The 25,560-nt window shown below is 40.6% G+C and overlaps 1 protein-coding gene across 2 annotated transcripts in view; it reads right to left on the bottom strand.

The window, feature by feature from the left end:
* Positions 1–1,131: 1,131 nt before the first annotated feature.
* SKI (SKI proto-oncogene) overlaps positions 1,132–25,560 on the bottom strand; it is a 54,639-nt gene continuing 30,210 nt past the window's right edge. Inside the window, exons 2-7 of one of the 2 annotated variants that reach the window (XM_053451608.1) lie at positions 7,255–7,371; positions 6,013–6,128; positions 5,582–5,835; positions 4,387–4,688; positions 2,967–3,197; positions 1,132–1,688 (exon numbers count right to left, since the gene is read on the bottom strand). In XM_053451608.1, the coding sequence (XP_053307583.1) occupies positions 1,500–1,688; positions 2,967–3,197; positions 4,387–4,688; positions 5,582–5,835; positions 6,013–6,128; positions 7,255–7,371 (1,209 nt within the window). In that variant the 3' untranslated portion in view covers positions 1,132–1,499. The remainder of the gene's footprint in view (positions 1,689–2,966; positions 3,198–4,386; positions 4,689–5,581; positions 5,836–6,012; positions 6,129–7,254; positions 7,372–25,560) is intronic. The other variant, XM_053451609.1, reaches the window with a different exon arrangement.

The following is a 25,560-nucleotide window of genomic DNA, read 5'->3' as shown; positions in this document are numbered from 1 at the left end:
AGTGAAGCATTTATCTTAAAATTATAGCAGTTTGTGATTCCAGAAAAAAACAAACAAACAATGTTTTCCTTTTGTTGGAAAAGAAAACAATGTTCCTTTGTTAACAGCAGCAAAAGAGTATCTGCATTCCCTAATATACGACAATATACTATTGTGCTGCTGGGTATCTGAAAGCACCCAAGCACTGAGGTGAATTTGAAGGTTAAATACTGTATAGAGGGAAAAAAAATAAAAAAAAAAGTTGTAACAAAACATAAGCGTCATCCAGAAAACAAATGATTACACAAGGTTTTCAAATACTCATTTCATTCTTTTGATAAAACATTGACAGTCCAACAGTTCTTTGTTCCTTTCCCTTTGTGATTATGGATGATGGGTGAAGAGTCTCAGATGCATCCTATTCACTGCAGGCCTTTCCAATATGGCGGAATTTTGAAACACTGGTCAAGATGGCCAAGAAGTTCCATTCATATATATATATATATATATATTTTTCTTTTTTAATAATTGTAATCAGTTTACGTTATAGAATTCGGTTTATCTTTTGCCTTCTTCTACATGCGCATGAACAAACTGTGTAGCATAACATTTTTTAAAAATATTAAAAAAAATATATATATATATATATATATATATATATATATATATATATAAAACATGAATATAATCTGATAAGGAAGTCGTCTGGAGAGAGTCTGTTCATAGGGTTCCGTGTGGATGGCTTGCTACACATTCATTGCACAGTCGACATGAATGGCAGAGAATCGGGTTGAGGAGTAGAAAGGGGTTTCTTTAAGAACTCGCCCAAAAACAAAAAATAAAAAGCCTGTAACAAGTTAGTTAAAATTGTGCATCAAGGTTTGCAGGTCCATTATACAAAAAGGTTATTGTCTGATAGGTTTGTTTTCATTTTTTTCATATTTTTTTTTTTCTCTTTTCAATACCAAGTCTTTAGAATGTCCTCTTCGTTTTAATATATTTCTTTATATTAAATAGCTTATAAGAAAATGTAAATCCCAAAGTGTTCTGAGCAAGCCTATGAACTTTGTAAAAGGGCCACACATGCTTGCTTCTTTTATATGTCTTCGTCAAATGCTACTGTTCTTTTTTGTAGTTGACGTTTTGGGGTGGAAAAAAACAAAACAAAACAAAAAAAAAATATATATATATATATAGATATATATATATCACGAGAGCCAAAAAAGGACTCTGATTATAAACACTCTGAGGCACAGTAAGATGTTGTGCTGTGAAGGTTCAAAAGAGGCATAGTTCAGTGCTTCTGTTGTATAGAGTAACATTTTCTCTCCAACTAGTAAGAAAGTTCATATTTGTGTGTGCCTTGAGCACACACTCCACACACTCACACATGCACAAATTCATGCATACATCGCTCGCTCTCCTCGCCTTCCTGTGCATATACGTAGAATTCTGTATATGAGTAGATAAGGTATTTATGATTCTGTATATATATATATGTATATATATATGTTTTTGCTTTAGTTCTCTACATCTTTCCTTGTGTGTTCACTGCTGGGAAGGCTGCTTGGTTTGGTCCAGAGTTGTTCCTGGAGATCCTTAACCACTTTTTCCAAATGTTCTCTCGCGTCTCTCTCGTGAGCTAAATCCGCTCGCAACTGTTCTCTGTCATTCTCTGCGTGATGAAGTTTCGTCTGCAAGTCTTCTATCTGGAATTTAAAGAATAAAAAAAACACATTTTCATACAATAGTTTCTTAGCAGCACCGTAAAAAAAAAAAAAAAAAACACAACACCACAACAAAACGGGTGAATAGTATCCCCTTGTTGTGTAGGCATGTTAATACCGACTGTTTCCGGAATCTGTTCTTTTGTTTCATGTCACTTGGAAGTATTTTCTTAACCAAAAAAAAACCCTCTAACAAACTAAACTACAATGTGCCTGCAAAGACAAACAGTGACCATAAGATGTAATTGAGACTCAACAAACAATAGCGCGGCAAAACTTATAAATGAATGGAAACGTGGCCTTAGAAAGGCTATTTTCATAATTGAATCGAGGATAGAATTAGCACGAAGCGGCTTGCTAGTTTAATTGCATAATTGCACGATGAAAGGAAGCTAAACTGTAGACCTCGCGCCAGGATAAATACAGAGCACTTATCTCTGCTCTTCTGCCATTTCTTCAGGAACGTAGTGGGCAATGTGGCCTAAGCATGACCCTGACGGAGAACGCTGGCTGTCCCCACTATTGATAATCACTCCATAGGGCAAGAAAGCAAAGAATAACATTTAAATATTTGCTTTCCATTTATTTTAATCAGAAATAGGGCGAGGCAGCACATCTAACCCCCTTTATACCAGGATAGGAACCCCCAAACATAAAACGTTGCTTTCAAGCAGAGTAATCTTGGAAAAACAAAGGATGAGCGAAGCAACCGTGTGAGAAGACGACAATACAAGCGTATACTGAAGCGGTTCCACGAAAGGGATGTAGACAAGTCTGAAAATCCCAACCTAACTGCATAATAAATGTAAAAAATCTATCGTGATAAACCAAGTTTCTTGATCAGAGACCAGCTGCAACTTGGCAAATGGTCTGATGTGGAAGTGAGCTGCAGGTAACACCCATAGCAGTTCTCACTGTGGTAATGTTTAGTCTGGAAACCTCTTATCAGCCTGAAGCTGGGGAGGAAGTCCACATCATTTCCTGTTTCTGGTCGCCTGGTGTGGCGCGTCTCACATCAGTCGCTCCACTCCCCTTCCCGTTACTGAGTGAATATTTTCAAAGAAAAGGCAAGCTGTTTTATCACTTCCATCAGAGGGCCGTGCTCGTTACAATCTGTTTAAAAACTAGATATCCAAAAAATCTGTGGTGCTGGGGGATAGTGGGAGTTGTCGTTCTACACGAGCTGAAGATCAACCCATAAAAAAAAAAAAAAAACCCCACTTGAATGTAACAAGGGAAAGCGGAGATAATAATTCTTACCTGTGCAGAGTATTTGACCCGTATCCTTCCGGCTTCACATCCTTTGTCGCACACCCTGGCCTGTCTTGCTTGCTCCAATTCTCTCTTCAGACGTAACCGCGATTCATTTGCCTCCTTCATTTTCTTCTCGTTCTCTGCTCTCAGACGTTCAATTTCTTTCCTTAAGTTGCGCTTGGCTTCTGTCGCTTCTCTGAGCTTCTCTTTCTTAGCAACACGAAGGAACTCCAGCTCCTGAGAGGGAAAAGGAGATATTGGATGTGGTTAATAAATGGAGCAATAATAATAATAATAATAATAATAATAATAATTAGCTGCTTGAATGCAGCCTCTGAAAGCAAGTTCCCTATTGTACGGCAGCAGAAACTCTGATTATAAAAAAAACTTTGTATTAGTAACTTAAACCTCATATCACATGACAAATTTTTAAATTGTATTCGGTAACACTGAATACAAGCAAACAAAGGTTAGCGCGGGTTGACCAATGCATACATTTTAACGACAGGTTAGCAGTCTTTTACAGATTACTTGTACATCTCGCTTTTAAAGGATTTGCAGGATAAAATGGAGGGGGAAACAGACCAGAAGTGAGACTTCCTCTCTATCTGATACCAACATGCACAACAACATATTTCTGTTAAGTAACACCCTGTGGCTAGATCATGGGAAATCCTTTTCCTTGCAATAATCTTACTTCCCAGCCAAACCATTGTTAGCCGTGCTGCAGCAGTGACTTTCTCTTAACCAGAATTAGAAACACGGGACTGTAGGGAAGGAAGCTGCCATGATTCATTTTGTAGGCTGCAAGGAGCAATTCTGTCTCCTGTCTGGAATACGATTATCATATCACAGCTGCAGCAAAATCTCTATTTCCTTTTGCGTTACCAACATAGGGTGCAGAAGGGGCAGCTCTAAAGTGGGAAGGGGGCTGTCAGCCCGACTCCCACAGACATCATTTGTGACTGCATAAATGACATCATATAATAACGTTAGTCAGGTGAATCACACACTTCTACTACAACCTGCTTTTCTTTCTGCAATACCCCCACGCCAACATCTCCGTATGGACAAAACTGAATATAGAACCTGAGAAAGTTTGCCTTGGTATTATTGTTCAGATGACTCTTTCCAAAATCAATACAAAATTAAAGGAATTCTTCTGTACAAGTGATGATGGGTTCTTATCTTAGGTAGATTGTAAACTCTAAAGCACTAGGGAGCCTAAAACGTGCCATATATATACCTACAATAAAAATTCTTCTGGTATCTACTGCAATTACTGTAATTACCCCCAAACTGTAAAGCACTAAGTACATCCACCAACTGTGCACACATAAATTGTATCTCTTAGTAAATGCATCTTGGCACCAAACAGCAGTTCTAAACAAGTGGATACATGATGAGGGTTTGCACGCTATGTTACCTGCTGAAGGCTTCGCTTGGCTTGCAATGCCGCATTAAGTTTCTCTTCTTGTTTTACTCTCATTTTAACCACTTCGTGAAGGAACTTCTCTTTGGCTTCCTTGGAGTCCAGGCCGCTGTCCAGAGCTTGTCTTAGGTGCTCCAACTCTGCCTCCAGTCCACTGCTATGAGCATCGCTGTGCGATACCACTTCGTAGGAAGTGCTGATCACCGTAGGTGCGAGCATGCCCGGGGAGCTCAGATCCTTCGCAGAACTCGAAGACGTGAAGGAGGGAGAGGAGAGTGAAGATAGCGAGGAGGTAACTGTAGGCGAGGGGAAAAAGAATAAGACAGTTACAAGCAATTCTCCATAGATCCTCACTCTCACAGAAGCTTTATGGTAGACTATTGCTGGCAAATGGTTCAAGTTGTTCCAATGCGGTTTACTATTACAAGACACCACGAAACACTAATTAATAGAAGCTAGCACCTTCATATAACACGATCTTACACTATACAGTCAATGACAATCTGAACCTTACATTCGTGAACACTTCAACTGCATTCTAAAATTTTGTGAAGAACAGTAAATGGGTCATTTTCGTTCAGCTACACAAAAGGCTATTTTGTAGCAAGGGTGGGGTTGCATGCGCGCACACATAGGACTAACAAATACATAAGTAGAAAAACTCCAACATAATATCAGGAAAATAAATTACTCTTTTTAACAAATGTCACCCAAAATTTACAAACAAAGCTATTTCTCCTTCCGTAAAAAAAAAAAACTACTTTTTTGATTTCGTTCATTTTATGATACAGATAACATACCATGCCTTTGGTTATCTGTAAATAAAATGCTTGCCAGTCTTTGCTGCATAGTACACCAAAGTATCAAAGCACAGCATATTATACTATGCATGAAGACGACCTATGGGTGACCCAGTGATTCATCGGTCCAGGCAAGGTGATACCCAGGGCATCGGGGGAAAAACAGCCAGGATTAGCTACTGGAACCGGAGTCGTAAACATAATCCATTTAATCTTTGATCTGTGATTTTTATTTCACCACCCACCCCCTTATCCACAAAAAACATATCATTTACAGGCAATTTTTTTTTTTAACAAAACATGCCTGTACACTCCATGATGAGTGGAACGGAACAGAAATGGTGCAGAGAGAGAAAGTATAAATGAAATAATAAAAAAAGTCAACTCACACTTACATTCCTCTCGGCTTTCAACCTCTATTTCTGTTTCCGACTCCTTCTCCTCCTCCCTGACTGGGGCAGGAGGGGCTGGTGCATCGATTACTGGAGTTAATTCTGCTGTTGGCCTCCTTTTCCTGGACTGAGCGGGGCTTCTTGGCACAGGTGGGGCACACGGTGGGCTTGTGATCACTTTCTGTTGGGCAGGGGGTGCCAGGGCCACATTGGGGGCCACCAGGTTCTCAAAGCTTTTGTAATTGTAGAATCTGAAGTCAGAAATATGGAAAGTGTCCAAATTTACAAAAGGGAAACTTTTCAACCCATTACACACGGAGAATGCCAGCAGGCGCTCTCAGATACAGCTCCTCCGATCTCACGAACCCGCACTCCTACGAATTAGAGCGCAGCGCAGAGGGAGGAATAACTCCGCAAGACATTCTTACCCGTCTCTTATAAGAGCTGGCAGATGGGCAGAGATCTCCTTCTCGCTTGCTGAAATGGCGGGGGACCAGGGCCGGAACGCAGAAAGACGCTGGCGAGAGTGGGCATATCCGGTATTCTGAAATCAAGAGAAAATAAAGGCAAATATTAAAAAAACTGGCAGTATCACAGCATATAAGATACAAAAAAATGTACTACTAGAAGTTACAGTATCTGTGTAACATTAACGCGTTGCCTCCTTTAGATTACACGCGAACATCCATTTGATAGGATGCTGATCTGCACGTGTAAAATGCTGCCCCCTGCAGTACGTGGGATGCAATGATCACCTTCTGTGAGTTGATCATGCAGCATTTTACATGTGCTGGTCAGCATCATGCGTGTTCTAGCAAACGTGTTTGTTCTAGATATGACATCCAAATCTAGAACATTTAGCACATGAATGATTCAGGACCGTGCTCCTTTGGTGCATTGCAGCTTCTACGGGGCCGGCAGGTGACTTTTGCTATAAGCGAAGGGAGCGACCTTCGGACGTCCCTGATATAAACAACAATGTTAAACTATATGAAATTATAAGCAAAAAAAGCCCAACATAAAATCTATGTATTTCTGCACCCGAAAACGCTCAATTAGTCAGAGTAAAGCAAAAATACAAATTTACAGCTCTGCCGCAGAAGCAATAAGTCGTCTAACCAGAGGTTATGATGTAATAGCAGAGAATCACCGTCAATGTCTTCTTTGTCGGCTGGTTCACCTGTGCTGCGCACCTGGCCTGGAGACATTTAATACAGTCCGTGTCTCGTTTTTTTGGCTAGCGCTCATGCACATTTTAATAAGCCGTCTGTGTCGCAAGCCCCTCGTTAGGTTGCCGTGTTGGTCCTAATCGCTTAGCAACTTTCACGGTTCTGAATTAGGTGTCAACCCCATGTTTGGTTTTTTGCTTGCCAATAAGACATTGTTTGCAGACTAGGCCTTGCTGACTTTCTGCAATGGGGGATGCTGGCGTTTCCGGAGTCTCTGAGGCACTGGAGAACCACTTACCTCATCGACGTGTGTGCCAAAACACTTCAGCAGTGCAGGAAAGACACTTTCCAGACTGAAATGGACACAGGCACATATGGCAATTCTTGTTTCCATGGTAGCCAACACAAATATATAGTGGCACTAATGACCTTCCATCCATAGTCAGCGGATTTTAGGTAGTTATATCTTTTTACACTTCGTGAACACAGGCGAACGCTTACCTTGTTAGAACTGGACAGGTTCCGTAACCAATTGGATGGCTTATCCTTTTCGGCGGAGCTTGGGGAGTGGATGGCGTCTTCGACTTTGGTCTTCTTAGCAGCAAGTTCAGAAGAAATCTAAAACAAAAATACGTCACAGTTATTAAAACGTTTAATATTTTTTTACCATTTCGGATCATTGTATGCTTAGCGACTACACCAAGACCTTGCATCTATACCCTAGCACCAAAACAAATAAATCATATAGTATAACATAAAAAAATGTAAAAAATCTAAGGTTTGTTACAAAGAACTTATTATTATTAATTTATGGCAATGCCCAACAACTGTGAACACCTTATAAAACAAATATATTAATAGGACGTGAATGGCACGGTGGAATAATTATATATATGGCAACAAGCACGAAAGGCTTTAGCATTGAGAGAATTACGAGCAGTCACAAACATCAGCCCCGCCTGGACATAGAAGGAATATTTTATGTGGCGTGAATCAGTTGAGGAACACCATACGTGAACAGAGCAGACTGTGTTTTTATTTGTAATGGTTGTTATGCAGATGACTTCACTCTGCCACAGCTGCACTGGATTCTGGGTAAGTTGCCAAATCCAGCTTTGACTTTTCCACAAGTGGTTTGACGCTTGGGCTGTAAATCACCCTAAAGCATAGAAAATACCTCTTGGCAAGAGTAGTTTTCCCCTACGACACGGTGAAGCGAAGGAAGCCGGAGGGGCTTTCTTAAAAGCAGGTGCAATGAACCTCCATGACACCTCTGTTTATGTCATCGACAGCCTGAAGACAGACCATGGACTGGACCACAGAGACCTTTGACGATTCGTTGAAGAACCCAAAAGTAATTTTACAGACCAAGCTATTTCTTCCCGGCTATCTAAGATTTACTACAGCTATACTATCTTAATGTAAAATAACCAGATCGGAAGTAAATACGGAATCAGTAGATGCTAAGACACGTTGCCTTCCCTCGTGTACAACACAAACCTTTTTATCTATTGGCTAGACAAAATATGAAAGAGTAAACACTACCAGAAATTCGACCGCAGTCTGGAGCCCATGAAATAAGAAGTCTGCTTCCTGAAAATACTTGTGAAGTGTAGCACATGCTTAGGCAAGCTCATAAGACGCAAGTCTATACAAGATGATTGCTGCAACCCGTGGATATTTCCGCCAAGATGGAAAAGAAAAAAAAAATGCAATATATATCGTCTCGAGTCAAACAAGTTTACAAGACGACGCGGCTACTCCACCCCCGAACAGCCCCAAGCCATAATTATATCAGATCGGTAGATAATAGCAAGTTGGGAGACACAATCGGACAAAACCAGATTTGAACCAGTGACCTTGAGGTGGAAATCCTTACATCCTCAGCGGTAGCTATTCCCTTTCCAAGCAAACCTATTATTAAACTTCCATAACGTCGACTTGTGGGTAAGAAAGAAAAAAACTAAAACAGCATTAATCAGCAAAACTACCCATTTCCTTGAAATGTTAACAACCCCCATAGTCTGCGATTTACACTAGGCAGGGGTACGCAGGACAGATAACCAGCTAACCACAACAAATTGGACATAGCTGGCATTAGAGTTGTATAACCCATTGCACCCGTGTTTAAGCAGAAATCACCTTAAAACAGAGATTATGGTCTACAAATCCAGATTTAAGAGCCCTACGGCAATCATGTCGTGCAGTCGTCTCACAGTACGTGAAATACACATCTATTCCTAGCTATTAATGGCCTTTAAAGGTGATAGAGGAACACAAGTTTCAGCGTATAAGTCATTCTGGCTTCTCTCTCTTTCTCTCTGCAGATGGCTTACGCAAAGGAATCCGAAGTTTCTTTCTGAAGCAGTCATTCAGGGTGAGGCCTTCCTGTTTCAGTGCAATCTCTTGTGAGCAGTCGAACACTAAGAGGTTCTCACCGAAAGCAAAACCACAATGCCAGGCGCCGGTCTGATAGGCTTATGTATTTTTGTTTAAAGAAAACCTCAAAAGATAAATATATATACTTAGACAAACATATCAAATATTGAAAGAAGCGGCAGACAATTAGAAGCTCGCTAAGGAACTATCTGGTGTTTGACAAATTATAGGCATATCATCCGATTTGCTCTTTTTGTAAAATAAAATACATAGCGGTTTTTATTTTGGCTGTGAAGGGGGTCAGCGTTGGTTTAGTCGGTGATAAGTTTCACAGAAAAAGAGCAACTTGCCACAATCACGTCCTCTCGGCAGAGGACATAACGGCACGCAGCTGCTTCCAGGGAAGCGGTGTCTGGATACCATTGTACTAGACAAAACAGACTTCTCCACTAAACTTCGAGAGGGAGTATGTGTATTCAGAACCACTCTGTGTCTGAAGTGTGCATGAGACAGTGAAGGAAAACAATAGACTTTTTTTAACGTTTCTTCCTGGTCTGGAACCTCTGCAATTCATTGTTTGTAAGATCGAGGCAAATTGGGATTAGCGATAAGGTCTTCTGGTAGTCAAATGGTTAATGGAGCTATGTATACGTGGTGGGCTATACAAAGTTCTGATCAGAATTCTTTACTAAAGCATTTGCAACATCTTTGCAGATGGCGAGCTATACTACAAACTCTTAAAATGGATCATCGTTCTAGATTATCTGTTGTGTAATTAGGGGGAAAAAAACCAAATTTTACGTACAAACATATATATTTAATAGGTGGTGAAACATAGCAGAAAAGGAGGCTTTGTAAAGGGTTATGCATTCAAGAAACAGGAACTAAACATTCCACCAAAACCTGGACTCGACTGTGAACCAGTCTGACTATGACTATCTCTTTGGTCATCACCACATTAAAAACAAAAGAAAAATGGGACTGTCCACAGCTGTTTCTAGAACCTCCAACAGTATTTTTTTTCTTTTTGTTATTAACGAGTAGGAGTAAATTACAGTTCTGTTCTTGCCACAATAGATTTTTTTTTTGATAAAAAGAAGGAAATAACGGTCTCTGAGTAAGCCCAATAAAATGCAGACGATCTGATCCTCGTTGTTATAGCTGAATCACCGCTAATCACGATGTGTCAGAGAGACCACCTACTAACGGGCTACATAGGGGATGTGCATGGCAGCGGCTAGACTGTAATTGGCACATAAACCATTGAGTTACATAGGTTACACTGAAAAACTCTCCTGAATTTATATTATCACAATAAACAGAACCAAGAGCATTATAACTTGTGCGTTGCCACAGCAAATCCTAGATGGAACCTGCTCCATAAACGCTGCATCGTTCCGCCTAGCGGGTTAAGGGTTATCTGCTATTTTCCAGAGCTAGTTGGTCTTTATACGAAATTTGTAGTAAAGTAGTCATTTTTGCTCGGATGGAAGCACACACCAAAGGTGTATATACACAGCTTGTGTTTTATTTGTAGGCGACAGGTAAACTCGAAGGAAAATTATTTTGCTTGAAGGACAAGAATTCTAGAAGTAGCCCCTCGGATATTTCAAAACTACCACTCTCATAGCCAATGCCTCAAACTATCGGCATTAACCAAGGACGCACACGCATTACTGTGTATTGATTTATGTAGCACCGTCATATTCTGTAGCGCTGTACCAACAGGCACATTACATTCTACAGCGCAGAAGAATGTCTCCCCTCAAACACGAACTGCTGAGAAGCTATTTTCTTTTACCGGGCTTCAATGCTAATGGACATTAAAATGTATTGATTTGGATCCAGAGAAGACCGTTCAACCTGCATTAGAATCTTGTGCTTTCCCGAAAGCATTAACAAATTACAGACTAACCTATGTGCCTTTTATATTAACCCTTCGGTGTTTTCGGAGAAGGAATTTCCTATCTAATACCGCCTGGAGTGTCCCAATGCAATATATTAACGAATCACAGAGCGCCGAGTGTATATCTTAAAGTAGCCAATGGTAATAACTTGTCTTTACCGATTATGTTTTTAAGTTAACTCTTTCTATGCGCTACGTTCATCCTGTAGGGGTTGGTAGAACACCTTACAGAACATTGGGCTGTTTTACGAGCCGGATCCCCATATCATACCGTACTGTAAAAGACTGCAGTGGCTTATTCCGCAAACCTATTTAAAGCTCTGTGGACTGGAAGACTCACACTCATTACAAAAGCATTTCATTGCAGGGGAGTGGAGGTGCCAGATATTTTAGCAGAGGTGAAGACTCGGTATTAAATTAAAGTCCAAAAGATCTTTGACGCATTTTGTCTCGGAAGAGGGTATACGTCTGGGTGGGAAGGGGTTGCCCTTGCAGAACCATGTTTTCAAACCGGGACAGGAAAATCTCCCGTGCTTAATTACTTTATGCAATCGTCACGACTTTGGAAATCTCCATGTAGATTTGAGGACAAAGCCAGTCAACCAATTATGGTCTTAGACTTCTAAAGCGGCTTTGGCTGCCTTCGGGAACGTCACGTGTTCGGCGTACGAGATGCTGCACCCAGGGGAAGACGGTTTAGGAGACGAAGAAAAAGCCTACCTGCTAGTCTCTATGCAATTATCTGCTGCAGTATGGAAGGATTTGATTTTTCTGTGTGCTCGGAGTGATGGAACTTGTCTTAACAGGGTTGGTGGAAGCATTTAGGTGCACACTGCATAAGCGCAGACACACACTGTGGAGCTTTTAAAAAAAACACACAGCAAGCCGAGGCTCGTGGGAGATTTAAATGGCAGTCTCACAGACGCCTGCCAAGACTAAGGACTTAACCAGTCAATTTCAGGAAAAAAAGTATTTAACCATTTGTATATCAACAAGAATGCAAAGATATCGAGAATTTGCATTAGGAAGTCACACACTTTTTTTTTCTCTCTATACGCCACCCTCTCACAACCTTTATGTGCAAAGCAACCCGATTATGGTGAAATGTAGAGTGTACAAAATAAAGGAATTTTAATGGAGTGCTTTTGTTAAGACATTTTGTTCCAAGCTTCCAGGTCTCTAAAGCCCTTTAGACACTAAAACATAAACAATAAAAAAGTTATAACCATAGGATCTTGCAACGCTCACGTTCCCGCCCCATCCATATAACCTCCGGAATACTAAAATTATTGTAAATTTGCGAAGATTAAATCACATTAAAACCTCTCCCGAAAATGGCATCTGTAAACCGAATATGCTCTACGTTCGCCGTTAACCCTTTTCAGGAAAGGGTGTGAGGCTCATCGATTCATCCCTGTAAGAATGGAACCATTCACCCTTCAGATGAGTAAAAGAATGACTCAATCTGGCCTTTTCTAAATAGATTCTCAATGTCTGACACTTTAAAAAAAAAAAATCAGTTTGCAAGCCCTGTGTACTTTTTATTGCAGCAATTAACACTCAGGAATGTCATTTTCAGGTTCAAGGGGGACACATTTGTTAAGCAGATTTCCCCGCGATGAAAGGATTTGCCCAGGTCGGAGCGGTGATCCAATCCCAGACAGATCATTGAGTCCTTGCAGGTCAGACTGCTGTATTAAGCCTCTCTTTTCAAGACCAATTATATTTAGTGTCTGCTCCCAGGCTTGCGGAAGGGAAGGAGGGGGGGGGATTACTCTCGGAGCTAAGCCCCTTTGGAGCAGACACGTCCAGATCATGGTTATATAAAGCAATATCTTGGAACAACTGGAGGATCTGTCCGGTTACATCGTAACTAGTGCTCTTAAACGTTTACTGTTATTCTACCTCCAAGGCAACGAGAAGCACAGTGACTTCAATGGCTGAAGCTGCTGTACGTAATATGCCCCATCCGCATAGAAACTGCAGTATGTTCAATTTTTAACACTCTAAATTCAGCGGCGCAATGTCTATTATAAACATAGAATTTTTGGCTTAATATAACACGGTTACCCTACATTTAGTCTGCATTGCATTTATTTTGTACTGGCAGAAGACATATCACAGCTGTTAGTCGGTTTAAATAACTCGGTAATATAAACCACGCAACAGCTTTCAAGTTGAAAGAGAAAAGGGGCAAATTAAAAAGAAAAAAAAACATGAAAAAATGTCAAAAAATAAAATCTTGTATTTTATTAATATATAAAGTGGTGGATTATCATTTATTTATTGTTTGCATTAAGTCAAACGCAAGTCGTATTAATACTACTATTCTGCCGCTTCCCTCCATGGGTTTGGAATGTGTTTATCGCCAAAAGGGTTTGTAGTACAACAGCTAATAATTTCAACAAGTGCAAACTCCACGGGAAACATGAAGCGTATGTTTACATATTATCACCTTGAACTACAAGCCAGAGATACTCTTGTGTAGACCCAACGGCAAATACGAGGACATGTTTCACAATCCTGCTGACTTTGAAGAAAGCAGGTTCAGGACACCCCAACCCCCCTCACACCAGAAGACCTCTGACATACTGATAAAATAAAATAGAGCATCATGTGTAGTCTTTCAACGCTTTTTTTTTTTCTTAGAGCTACACCAATTAATAAGAGAACTATAAAAAATCTAAAACAAGCATCAAAAATCTAAAACAAGTAGGGTGCTGCTTAAAAACACTCCAACCATTATTTGAACTTTAGTGTACCGGACAGTTGAATGCTACCTTTAATTTAATATTTTAAATTTTTCATCAGAATTTTTTATTTTTCATCAGAATACTCTCTATGCATTTACAATTTTCCCGACCTCCAGCTGGCGGGGGTGCATTCGGATACTCGCCACTGGCGAGTTCTAGTGCTGGCTTGCATGACATTTCAAAGGGGTCTGCCGATATTGATGTCAATAGCAGTAATTTGCTTCTTTAATCGATGAGACTGTATGGGACACTAGACTGTCTCTTTAATTAATAGTCGCAAAAATACCCATCTGTCAGGCTGAATAGACGCACTTCTGCAGACCACAGACTGCGACCTATTAATAGAAATATTATTCTGTCAATGAAAACCATATGTGACTTCAATCTCTGCATCAAGAAATCTTCATGCATCCAAGAAGGAAACCTTCATTCCTATCCACAGGCACTGGCTTAATGATACTAAAACTGAATTAATAAAAAAGAAAAATGCTGTTGGGTTCCGCAGGCTATAACCAGACGTCTCTGTGTCTGTCCGAACCCCCACAATCCTGCTCTGCCTGGTTTATTCGTACGCTCTTTATAAGGGCCGATTATAAGTCGGCCGACATCGAGTATCTTGCCCGAATGTGTGATCTCCACATAATCTTTTGTAGGCTGGTAATGGGAGATTTTTCTGAATAAGTCCACAGTGTCTCCTAGACTACAGAGTCTCCATTCATCCTGATATTACTGGAGGTTCTTCTGACCCCCTTTTCGGTAAGAACTGTGTAAGAACGCTTCCTGAGAAGAAATAGGGCAGCCATAAATTCTTTCACATCAATGCCTTTCTGCTAATGCAGCGCCGAGGTTGTAGCTTTACCCCTGTCCTCTCTTTCCACTTTGCCTTATGTCAAATCAAATTACATGAACAATCAATTTTTCTGTCTAGCCATTTTTTTTTCCTCCTGTACACTCACGCCTTGCTGGGGGTGCGAGGGAAGGGAGCTGGGTGTCTGGCCACTTGCCAGAGATTTATCAATAGGCAGGCTCCACGTGTGGTGAAACCGCTTGGCGACAATGTGTCTTCTCTCTACTCTACTGCTGGCCGAGGGCCAAGGCTCACACCTGTTTGGGAACAGTGGAGACCACTCACGTTCAGCAAGGGGCGTGCGGAAAAATTAGGCAGAGAAGCACTAAGTTAGAGGAGAGTGGTGGTCAAGGGCATTATATGTGTATGAGTGTGTGATATATATATACACACACATACATATACACACACACTCACACATATACATGCAACTAAGACTAATGCTGAAAATGAAAAAGGACATATAGCTTCTATGTTAAACAGAAGCTTAAAAAAATGAAAAAAAAACAATTTTGTGATGAGTGAGGATAAGAAAAAAAGGAACCCAATAATAAATAAATGGAAGAGCACATAATAAAAACATAAATGTTGTAATAAAGATAGAGTGGGTAGTCAAGGAAAGCAGGAAGGGAAAAATCTCCCTAAGGAGACTGAAGACAGAAAGAAAAATCAAGGCTTAGAGAACAACAAAGCTCTGTGTAGACAGGGAGGGGTGAGGAGAGGTCACCGGCTTTCACAAGAGTCCTCATGGTTGTGCAAGGGCCAAGAGAGAAATGTTCTAGCTCATAAGAGTCACCACAACCTCGGTTTCTGGACAAGAGTTCAAACAGAGGTAAATGGCTAGACAAAGACCAATAAAACAGTGGCCCTTTTAAAAGAGAGGGAGGACACTTATTTTTTGACTCTTTGTTCAAGTTGGTGACCAGACACAATAAATGGGTGGTGGAAATTCACTTTCACTACAATGCGACCGAGCAGGATTAGTTATGGACAGTTCATTCTCATAGTGTGTTTCTCAGCCATGCCACAAAATTCAAACAGGGTGAAAGAGTCTCTCTTCAAAAGGTTCAGGGGTTTGTGAAGCGTTTCCAAAACGCAATACCATGAGAAACCCCCCCCCCATTTCTTTTTAAAAGGGTGATGCAGCTAATAAGACTTTGATCTGGACAAGCCAAAATGTAATGCAAGGTTAGATAGACAACTGACAACGTGGGGAGAGGAGAAAAGGGTGCAACTATAGTGCCAAGCGGAGCGCCATCCTGTGGAAGAGATAGCTTTTATTAAACAGCTGCCACTATTGACATTTCAAGAAAAAAATCTTTGAAGATGGAGTCAGTTATAGTTCAGCATTCTCAGTAGAAGCGATGGCTTTTCTTTTAAGCTCATGAGGATTTTTTCACATCAGACATTCCAGAGACATTACTTGCCAAAGTTGTGGGGTATACAAGTTAATGGATTTCTGGCACATTGCCCTTCCTCACAAAAGGATCAATATGCGACAAGCAAACTTTTCCATTCAGGATTAAAGGAAATGTTGCCCAAGATGAGAGAGGCAGAATGAAACACAGGATGTTGTGGTTGCAGCACTTGGACGGTTTATATACTAGGAATCCGAGTTAATTAAAAGAGAATGTCTTAATACGAACATCAAGGAAGTGTGGATCTTGTTTATGGCTTCATGGCTTAAGATTTCTTTCTAGGTCTTGAGACACTTCAGACACATACATTGTAGCATGTATGAGTTGACTTTTGTGAGGTGTGTTTCCAATTAAAAGGCTGTATATTGAGCAGTCTCAATAAACGACTGAATTAAAGAGCAGTCTTTTGACTGTGTATTTCAAGAAGACAGCAAATTATTTTGCTAAAAACATATACACTGGGAAAAAATGTGTACATCAAAGCCGTTACTTCTTCACTATCCTTTCTAGGCAAATGCAAACCATTTTCACAAGCTGGAAATTAAGCAATGCTTCAAAGCAAAATTAGTTCCACCCTTAAGGATACAAATGCAGTTCTAGTGAAATCTGGACCTACAAGGGTTACTCCATGTTCCTTGCACTGGCAGTGCCCAGACAGGGCATCCCATTGTCCCTTGTTTCCCCAGGATTTTTGAACACATGAACAGATCTGACATCGTTAACATTCCGATAATAGTCTGGAGGGGGTTTACCAAGATCATTTTCAACTGCAGTTTTTCTGCATATCTGTTCCTTACTGCTCCAAATAATTTAGCGTTACACATTACATTAAATCAGAAAAAGGGGATACTTTGAATTCTTTATATTTTCGACATTCATGTGCTTGGCGTCAGCCGTCTAGGAAACAGTTCCCATCTTATCGGACCGTTTTCTCTCCCGCTTCCGCCCGAGATTGCAAGGTTGTTTGTTAAAGTTCTCCGACGAGTCTGGCGGTATATATACACACACGCGCACGCAATCACAGTTCCCAATTAAGATATACCGAATACAAAATTATTTCACGCTACCATTTGTCCACATTTTTATAAAGCCAGCTTGTAGTATGAAAATATATGAAGAAGCCGATGCCAAAGTTGCTATCTAGTAAACTCCAAAAACAATTGATTAAACATAAGATTCCTCTTCTTACGAAAACATGACCTCTTCCGAATCTACATCACATTGTGGTCAATAACCTAATCTGCTTTTATAGCATTCTTTTGCCAGCTGCCTCTGCTCCTTTTTTGATGGGGACAAACTGCATACCTCAGACAATTTGATTCTTTAAACAAGCTACATATTGGGACACAAAGGCTACATTTCACTTTCTACGAAGAATAGTAAGCTACGGAATGTATCAAGGATTCTTCAGAGTCATAACCTAGAAAACAATGTAGCCACCCTTTGTTAGAATGTCACTAGCAGAGGCTTATGGGAGTTTTAGAGACTTGTTCATACTGGTCAGAGAATTATCTTGGGAACCTACCAAGTGACTCTGGGGAGACTCTGCGTGATCAGATGAGTTCTCTTAGAAACCCGTACCACGCCGAAAGCATGCAAGTTTGATAAATTAGCGGATATTTAGATAAAACAACTAGTTGAGGATAAATGGGGTAAAACAAAAGCAACAAGAAAGATATAATAACTAAAGTGATACGGCAAGGTGGTCAACTCTTACTATTGAGTCTGGAAACTTATGAAAGGCTTCAGTTATGTTCTGGATCAACATTAAAAAAGGGAGGACAACTATTTCCATTAAAATAAAAACAAAGGAATATAATTTCCTTCTGTTAGGCTTCACAAAGCTTTAAAGGACAAAAAGCCTTGTCACATAAATTTCTGTATGTCGGTCTGATGCATGGTTGATGAGGTTAATAGTTTTTCCAGTGGAAGAGCAAAACTCAACTCAATCCATCAAAATACCTGCAGTTGATCTTTTCATAAATGGGGAAAATAATAGCTTTCCAACTGACTAGCAGGAAGGCAAGGCATGTCCGCTTCATTACCTTACTTAATGTAATGGACCTGCAAAGAAATGTAATGTTCGTGATCAGGTTTGTCAGGAGGTGGTTAGCGCCGAGACTTCTTTCATGTGACACTTCCCCTAATGGGCACTCAAGGAAAACTCAGCTGCCCTCAACAGGCTTCTCTGAGAAGGTTTTTACACTTCAGAAGACCGGCTGCTCTGGGTAATATGCATTCGCCTCCTTTGCTTACTTAATGCGTTCTTTGGATCATCAGTTCTAACTACAAAAAAAAGGAAAAAAACTAAGACGTCGAACGAACAGTACTTTGGTCTTAATCAGTAATGACTAAAAGTAGAATCCAAAATAACGAGAGGGGATATATGGAGAACTTAAGCACAAAAGCAGATCCTTCTTATGATGTTTGAAGTGAACCCTTAACCCAAAATGAAAATCAAGTAGTTGAAACCATGAATCTATGGCGGCCAGGGTGGGAGTTTTTGTTATCGAGGATGCTATAAGGAAGCTATTTTTGGCCGAGCAATATGTTGCTTTGATTATCTGCTTCAAAGGGGATTATGCACTATTTAAGGGGTAAAAATATGCTTTTGTTCCCCCAAATGAGATTTCCTAAAAGGGTTTCCCTTAGCAACACAAAAGTTATTTTTTTTGTGAGTTATGCTTTCACTGCTTTAAAGCGAAATGAGTAACTGGCAGTTGTTTGACCTGTCGGTACAATTTTACGCCGCATATCTGATTCGGTAACAAAAAAAAAGTAGGCTCTCAAAGCTCGTGAAGAAAGGAGGCAGAAAGGGAGTAAGAGAAGGGCAGACAACAGGGGGGGTAAAACAGAACACAGAGGGTACGAGTGAAAGGTGTAAAAAAAGAATGGAAAAGCACTATAAATCAATCTGCATTTTCAGTTCCCCATAATCCTCTCTCTCTCTCATCTCTCCTCCTCTCCGGCCACTGTTGTAGAATGCTGATCTGTGCGTCTTTTGAAACATTAACATTTAACAGAGATTCTGTGTCTGCTGAATTCCAAGAAATAAAAATAAACCCTAGTCTCGCTCTGGCTGCCAGGCAGAGGCCTCTGTTTACTAAGGGGAATGTTTGTTCTCTCTCCAGTTACTGCCCACTCCTGGAGCACAAGTGCACCTTGATACATGACGACGTAGCCTTGTTTTAAATAGAATGCTACAAATCTCGCATCAGTGAAGGCTATAAAGCATATGGGAGGGCACGGCAACCTTGCTGCTAGCAGAAGGGTTCATCATCTTCAAGGAGCTCCAATAACGCTGCCTTTAGATCACTTTTATTATGGTTGTTACGCGCGGTTTACTACCAGATACACACGAAGTAGGTATTCTTTCATGAAAAGGAACAGCAGAAAGACGAAAGCCAAACATGGTTAAAGAAAAACTATTTTACAGCAGAGAGACCAAGTCCATGTTCTTAAAAAATATATATATAAAAAGTAGGCTTACAACAGTGCTAGTGGTTGTGATTAATATCTCGATTTAAAAACCCATTGGTACACCAGCAGATGTTTCTTTTAGTTGACCCATAATACAGCGCTGTGTAGGTTTTTACCCAAAAGCTCTTTGGAGTCAATTATGTGTCTGGTTGCAGGGATGATCAAGGGGGCACGTGGGAGCTATGGAGGTCTATTAGGCGGCTAGAATGTGCGGACTCAGGAAGCGTTCTGGATAATAACAATGATGTATATGTGGGGTTGCAGCCGCATCTGGCTCCAACATGGGAGCTTGTATTGAACCCTGTATTTGCAGCTAATCCATCACCTTTCAAGGCCAAATGGAACCCTCAGTAATATCAACCATGGAAAAAGCATTTAATTACAAACTAACCAAGTCATGGCCTTTTTGAAAGAGAATGGATATACATGAGAGGGGAGATTATAATCTACTTTTCAATTATATATGCTACAACTATACTATGCCTTAAAATGTGTTATTTAAAAAACACTTTGGTGCAAAATTTCAGGTTCCCGGGAACGGAACATGAGTGCACCATAAAAAACAAGTGCAGATGGATGTCTTTAAAATTCAACATCTGAAACACAGTAACAAAGCGGATCATAAGCCAAAAAAATATATGATTTAAGTCAAAAATAAAATTTTACATTTCTGATTCCAGCCCTGAGTCATAATTAAAAAAACGGTCATGCAGAATTCTCTGTCGTGGAGAGTAACTGGCAGCGGGAGCCGTACGGCACCTCGGCCAAAGAACCCAAAGCAGAAATTATGCTATGAAGGTACATAGGACTTCGGAGGCTACACATCACCTTGGAATTATTTTTATTCCTTCCGAATTGCGATGGAGAAGCCTTATAGCCAACTGTTCGGTGATCATATAATCTGTGCTGTAGAACGGGTAATCGGGACATAAGTAGTGCCTTTCATAATCTGGCTTTATAGAAAGAAAAAGGTAAGGAGAGTCCTGTGTTCAAATGAGCTTACAATCTAAAAGGAAGTTCTTATGGTCTTAAAATGGCAGCCAACAGCATTTCTAGAATACAGCGTGAAGAGCATTTGGGGTACGAATGCAAAGATTAAGCGCTGCCGCTGCATCCATTCTATAGCGTGTTACTGTAGCAATAGGTCCGGGGTGTCTTTAGTATATATGAACTGGAAGTTGCCGCAGAGATTTTAATCTATAGCATTTAAACTCATATTTGAAGCCATTCAAATGCCTGGATCGTGGCATTGGGGGGAAAAAAACGCTATGGCAAAACCTTTCCCCTACGCACAACAGGAGCATTAAATTTCTTGTTCTTTCAGGTTTCGCACTTTGTATTTTTTTTACGCTCTTAAGTCTGGCAGGCGCTGTGTGTTTCTCTCTTCACTCTCCATAGAAACAGACATAACAGAGAGCCTGAGACAACTTCGTCTGAAGACGGAGCGAAGAAAGAAGAAAAAAAAAAAAGCACGTAGCAGGCTCAGCAAAACCGCCCAAGATCAAGTACGTGTGCCAGTACATGTGACCTGCCAAGGTATTCTCCAAGTAATTCCTTTCTTTCCTAATAAATGAACATTCTGTACTCCAGCTTCAGTCCCATTTCATCAGAACCCAAGTCTTTCTAACGATGACAGACGAATGCACGTGAATACTGTACAGGAGTCAACAGGCACCATTAACAAAACAGCAGCTGTCGGTGCTGCCAAGTCCATCGATAGCGCCCTAAGCAAAGTAAGCGATCAAACTCACGTTTCGAAAGGAAGAAAAAAAAAAAGGCTGACAAAGATAGAAATTTGTTTGGGACATCCATCATTGGTTTTGAAATCCATCTGACCTCACTAATTTCACGAGATCAGGGAGAATGCATTAGTTTAAAAAAAATAATAACCGCATCATGGAATAAAAAAAACAATCCTACATCCAAAAGATAACAAGTGTCCAATGCCCTGTAGAATAAACAAGGAGACACAATGCCGCACACAACTCATCTTGGTAGGCTGCCTAGGAAGCCTTCCCGTTGTTATATTTCCGTGCAAAATTCCACATTTCCTGGCTGAGAGTAGGGAGAGTTAAATCCTGCCCCATGGAATCGTGTAAACACATCTGGTGGGCAATGGGTTGGGCAGATGCGGAAGCTCAGATCCGACAGCTTCAAGGCACATTGACAATGCATTTCAAAACTTCTTTGCACACTATATTAGCACAAAAGGATGGAGAGAGGAGGAAAAAATGTGGATTAAAACACAGCCTGCAGACCTTCGACATTTCTCAGCCTCGTGGTAAAAGGAGTCAAAATCCCATTAACCGATTATTCTGCACCTGACATCAGAGGAGCCCTCAATCAAATCACAATGCAGTGCGTGTAACATAAGGACACCTTAGAAAAGCTGCGGACAGAGGTCACCAGCTCAGATGTTCATTTATTCCAATTGACCCAGGGCAGGATTAAACACTCCACTGCATGCACCGGTACTGAAATGGTTAAAATAAAAAATAAAAAAAAGGCCACCACCTGCTGGGTAAGTAAATGCGCTTCAGTTTTCTTAAGACTGAAAAAGGAAAAAAAAAAAAGGGAAAAAACACCACAAAAGGTGCCTCAACACGTGCTGAACCAGCATCGTGGAGTTTGTAAGCGAATGCTATATGTTCTGACTTGCCATTCTGTCGGCCGCAGAGATAATGACAGCATTTAAAAGCACAGACTCCGAGGGAGAGGGCAGCTTGTTAAATTTCTGTTCACCTTTTGATGTTTTATTGGGAAAGCTGGCTGGCTGACGGTGCAGTGGTTGGACCCTTTAGTGTAAAAGAATAATGACAGGGGTCCTCCGCGGCTGTTGGGATGTCAGCTTTTGGGACATGCCGCTTTCCCGATTGCACAAGGTCACAAATTTCAACATCAGATAATCCATGGACTAGAAAAAAAATAATCTGATTTTGTTTTTTAATCCAGGACAAGAAAAATGTAGACAAATGTTGTACACGGATCATAAACTGGCCTGTTACCCCTCCCCCCCAAAAAAAACCCTCTAAATCTAGCAGAGATCCGCTTTTGGCTTGTGCCTTTACATATTACATTAAGCATTGTTGGTTTAAGTCCATTTTACAACTGCTGCAAGCAATAAAGAGATGTCTATGTTCTTTCCTCCCCTCGACTGTTTTGTCTGGAAGTTGGATTCACAAAAATACCAGACTGAATCATTGTCCATCTATTTTCCTTTTTTTCTTTAAACAGAGTGGAAGCAGCAGGCATCGCAATGAGACGTTTATTTATTAGGTAGACAGTAAGCAGGCAAAAAAACGTCAGCAGAACAATTCCTGTCTCAGGAACAAAAACGAGTAGCACTGGAAACATTGCAATGTCCTAAAATGTGGTGAGGGCTTGGCAAGCATGGCGGTCTCTAACCCCCCCGAGTCTGTGTCATCCCGAGGATCAATCATGGCAAATTTCATCTGCCACCGGCTGGTTAGCCACTACCTGCCTACTGAGCCTTGTAAGAGCTCCACAAGATCAGCCTTTGTATAAATCCTTAAGACTAAACAATAGCAGCCGCTAGAGATCTAGAATCAGAATGCACACAATTGACGCACGCAATGAACCTTCTGCCGCAAAGAGTTAGTCATGCGGCATTGGATGTAAAAGTGGGGCTTTTTCATCAGTTTTATCTAAATAACCCCCTCTTATACCCCTACATACACCTAAGACAACTTTTCAACACAGCATAGGATCGGTGACAAGGAAATCAGTGGCCTCATGCCATGGTATTAAATACCATTCCATCTAAAAGAAATTCAAAGTAAGCCTTAGGCATGGAGAGGAGCGCAAAAGAAAGACTACAAAATAGGGCTGGGGGGAAAAAAACACAATTACTGATGTCATTTTTTTTTTTCTTAATCAGAACTGCAAATATAGGCCAACTATTCAGAGAAAGGGACCAGTGTATCCACCGCTCGGAAGAACCCGTTTAGTTTGGCAGCCATGCAAATTTCCACCAAAAATGTCTCCTCCTCCACTGCAAATTCTCCCATCCAACTGCAGCTGGGGATGTCATTAGAGAAAAAGAAGAAGAAAAGGCATTTCCTGTGTGTGTGTTTTTTAATTATTTTATTTTCCACATTCTTGGCAATCAGTAAGGGGGGAATAGAGAGCAAGAGCAGAGATAGAAGAGGAAGTTTGGCCCGGCACCAAAAATACTGTAAGGGGCCCCTAAACTGCGGAAGAGGGCCATATAAAAAAGGCAGCTTAGTGAGCTGAATCAGCTAGACACACAGCGTTCCATAAAAAAGGATTTAAAAAAAAAATTAAATTAAAAAGATATATATACATGTATATAGAGAGACCCCAGCTGTCGGACTACAATTCCCATGATGCCTTGCAACCAAGCAACAAAAGATTGTTTTGGTCGGCAATTGCAGGGTGATAATACACCCCATGATCCTTTGGAGTCCAAAACTCCACCACGTCATAACCACTCCATTATTCAAGAACCTCCGCACGTCGGGAACTTTAATAACGACCAAGATTTGCAGGTATGAGGTTTTCTTCTCAGAAACTCTGAGCGGGAAGAGAACCAAATTTACTTTGAATACATTATTCCGAGTAATAAGGCCTCCTGGACTACACGGTGTTCTTCTAGACGTCCACTTAGAGCCACACCTCAGTATTACAAGTATAGGAAGCTCACCTTATTTCATACCGATTGCCTCAACAAACCAATACCAAGTATAAAGTGACTAACTTTACTGGTTAAAAAAAAACAAGGAAATGTATATATTAATGATATAAAGACTTTTTTCCCCACTTCATGGTAACATGAAAGAAACAGAGCGGAGGGAAGTACTTTAGGAAGACATAATGTAACATTTTCAGTGACAAGGAAGACTAAACAAATTCCTGCGGTAGAGAGGCATAGTCACTAGCTAAAACATTCCTCTTTCTTCAAGACTAAATTTACCTTAACCCTTTTTGCTTTCCTGAAGGATACTTTTAATCACGTTCCGCATGCAGGAGAACAGATACGTTTCTGAATTTGTAGGTTTTGTACGCGAACCGGATTTTGACAGCGTGTCAACTAATCGCATGATTAAAATTTCTGTCTGTCATGGGGGTGACAAGATTCCCCCCCCAACCAAAAGAAAATATGGCACTCATTTTACTCTAGAATTATATAAATAAGGATTTTTAACCTTCAGCCCCTCGCTCGCTTACATTTTCCTACCCTATTTGTTTACAATGTTCGATGTATCCGAGAATCTCTCCAGAATATCAATTACTCCCGACTATAAGGTTCTTGACCTATCTTGAAATATAAAATCCCCACACTGCGGCCCTGCATGGAGCTAAATAAAATGTATTTAAAAGAAACAAAGAAAATCCATAGGCACGAGGCCATCGGACTGGTTAAAATAAGATTAATGGCTTCGCAGTTTTTTTTAGTAATACATTGAATGCCCAGGTAGGAACAGAAGGCCCCATTAACTAGAGAAGCCGACATGTAATTACGCAGTTACAAGGAATGTGGGGCCGTTTCATAGAGTGGGTGGGGGGGAAGGTATGTACACGGCCCCATAGCAAATCTTTCACCATCTTCATATAAAAAGGGACGCGGCATTTAGGAAAGGAGGGGCAGACTATCTGATCTCTTATTGATTAAGCCTCTTCTCGTGAACTGGTATTGACGCCTCTGCTCAAGCCAGAATTAATCTATCCTTATCTGTAAATGGCCTCAGTACTCGCAGGGGCGACACTAATACGCACTTGGCAGGAACTATAAGAATGGCTTAATGCCGTCTGATTTCAAGACAATTTACCGGGTCACGTCCTTCTGCGAGACAATTCATTCTGAGCAGTGTTTTCCTCCCGGGGCACAGAGAACAGTAAGGCATTTATTTTATCTGATACAGAAACTAAGTATGGCTTCTGATTAACATCAAAGAGCACATTGATGGATTTACACACTTGTTACTTCTGAACAATGTAATCTACAATGGGGGCGACTTTAGCTTCTTCACACCGTGAACACAA

This window comes from Spea bombifrons, chromosome 12 (genome assembly GCF_027358695.1).
Source record: "Spea bombifrons isolate aSpeBom1 chromosome 12, aSpeBom1.2.pri, whole genome shotgun sequence".
Lineage (NCBI taxonomy): Eukaryota > Metazoa > Chordata > Amphibia > Anura > Pelobatidae > Spea > Spea bombifrons.
This window is presented reverse-complemented; position numbering and strand designations above follow the sequence as displayed.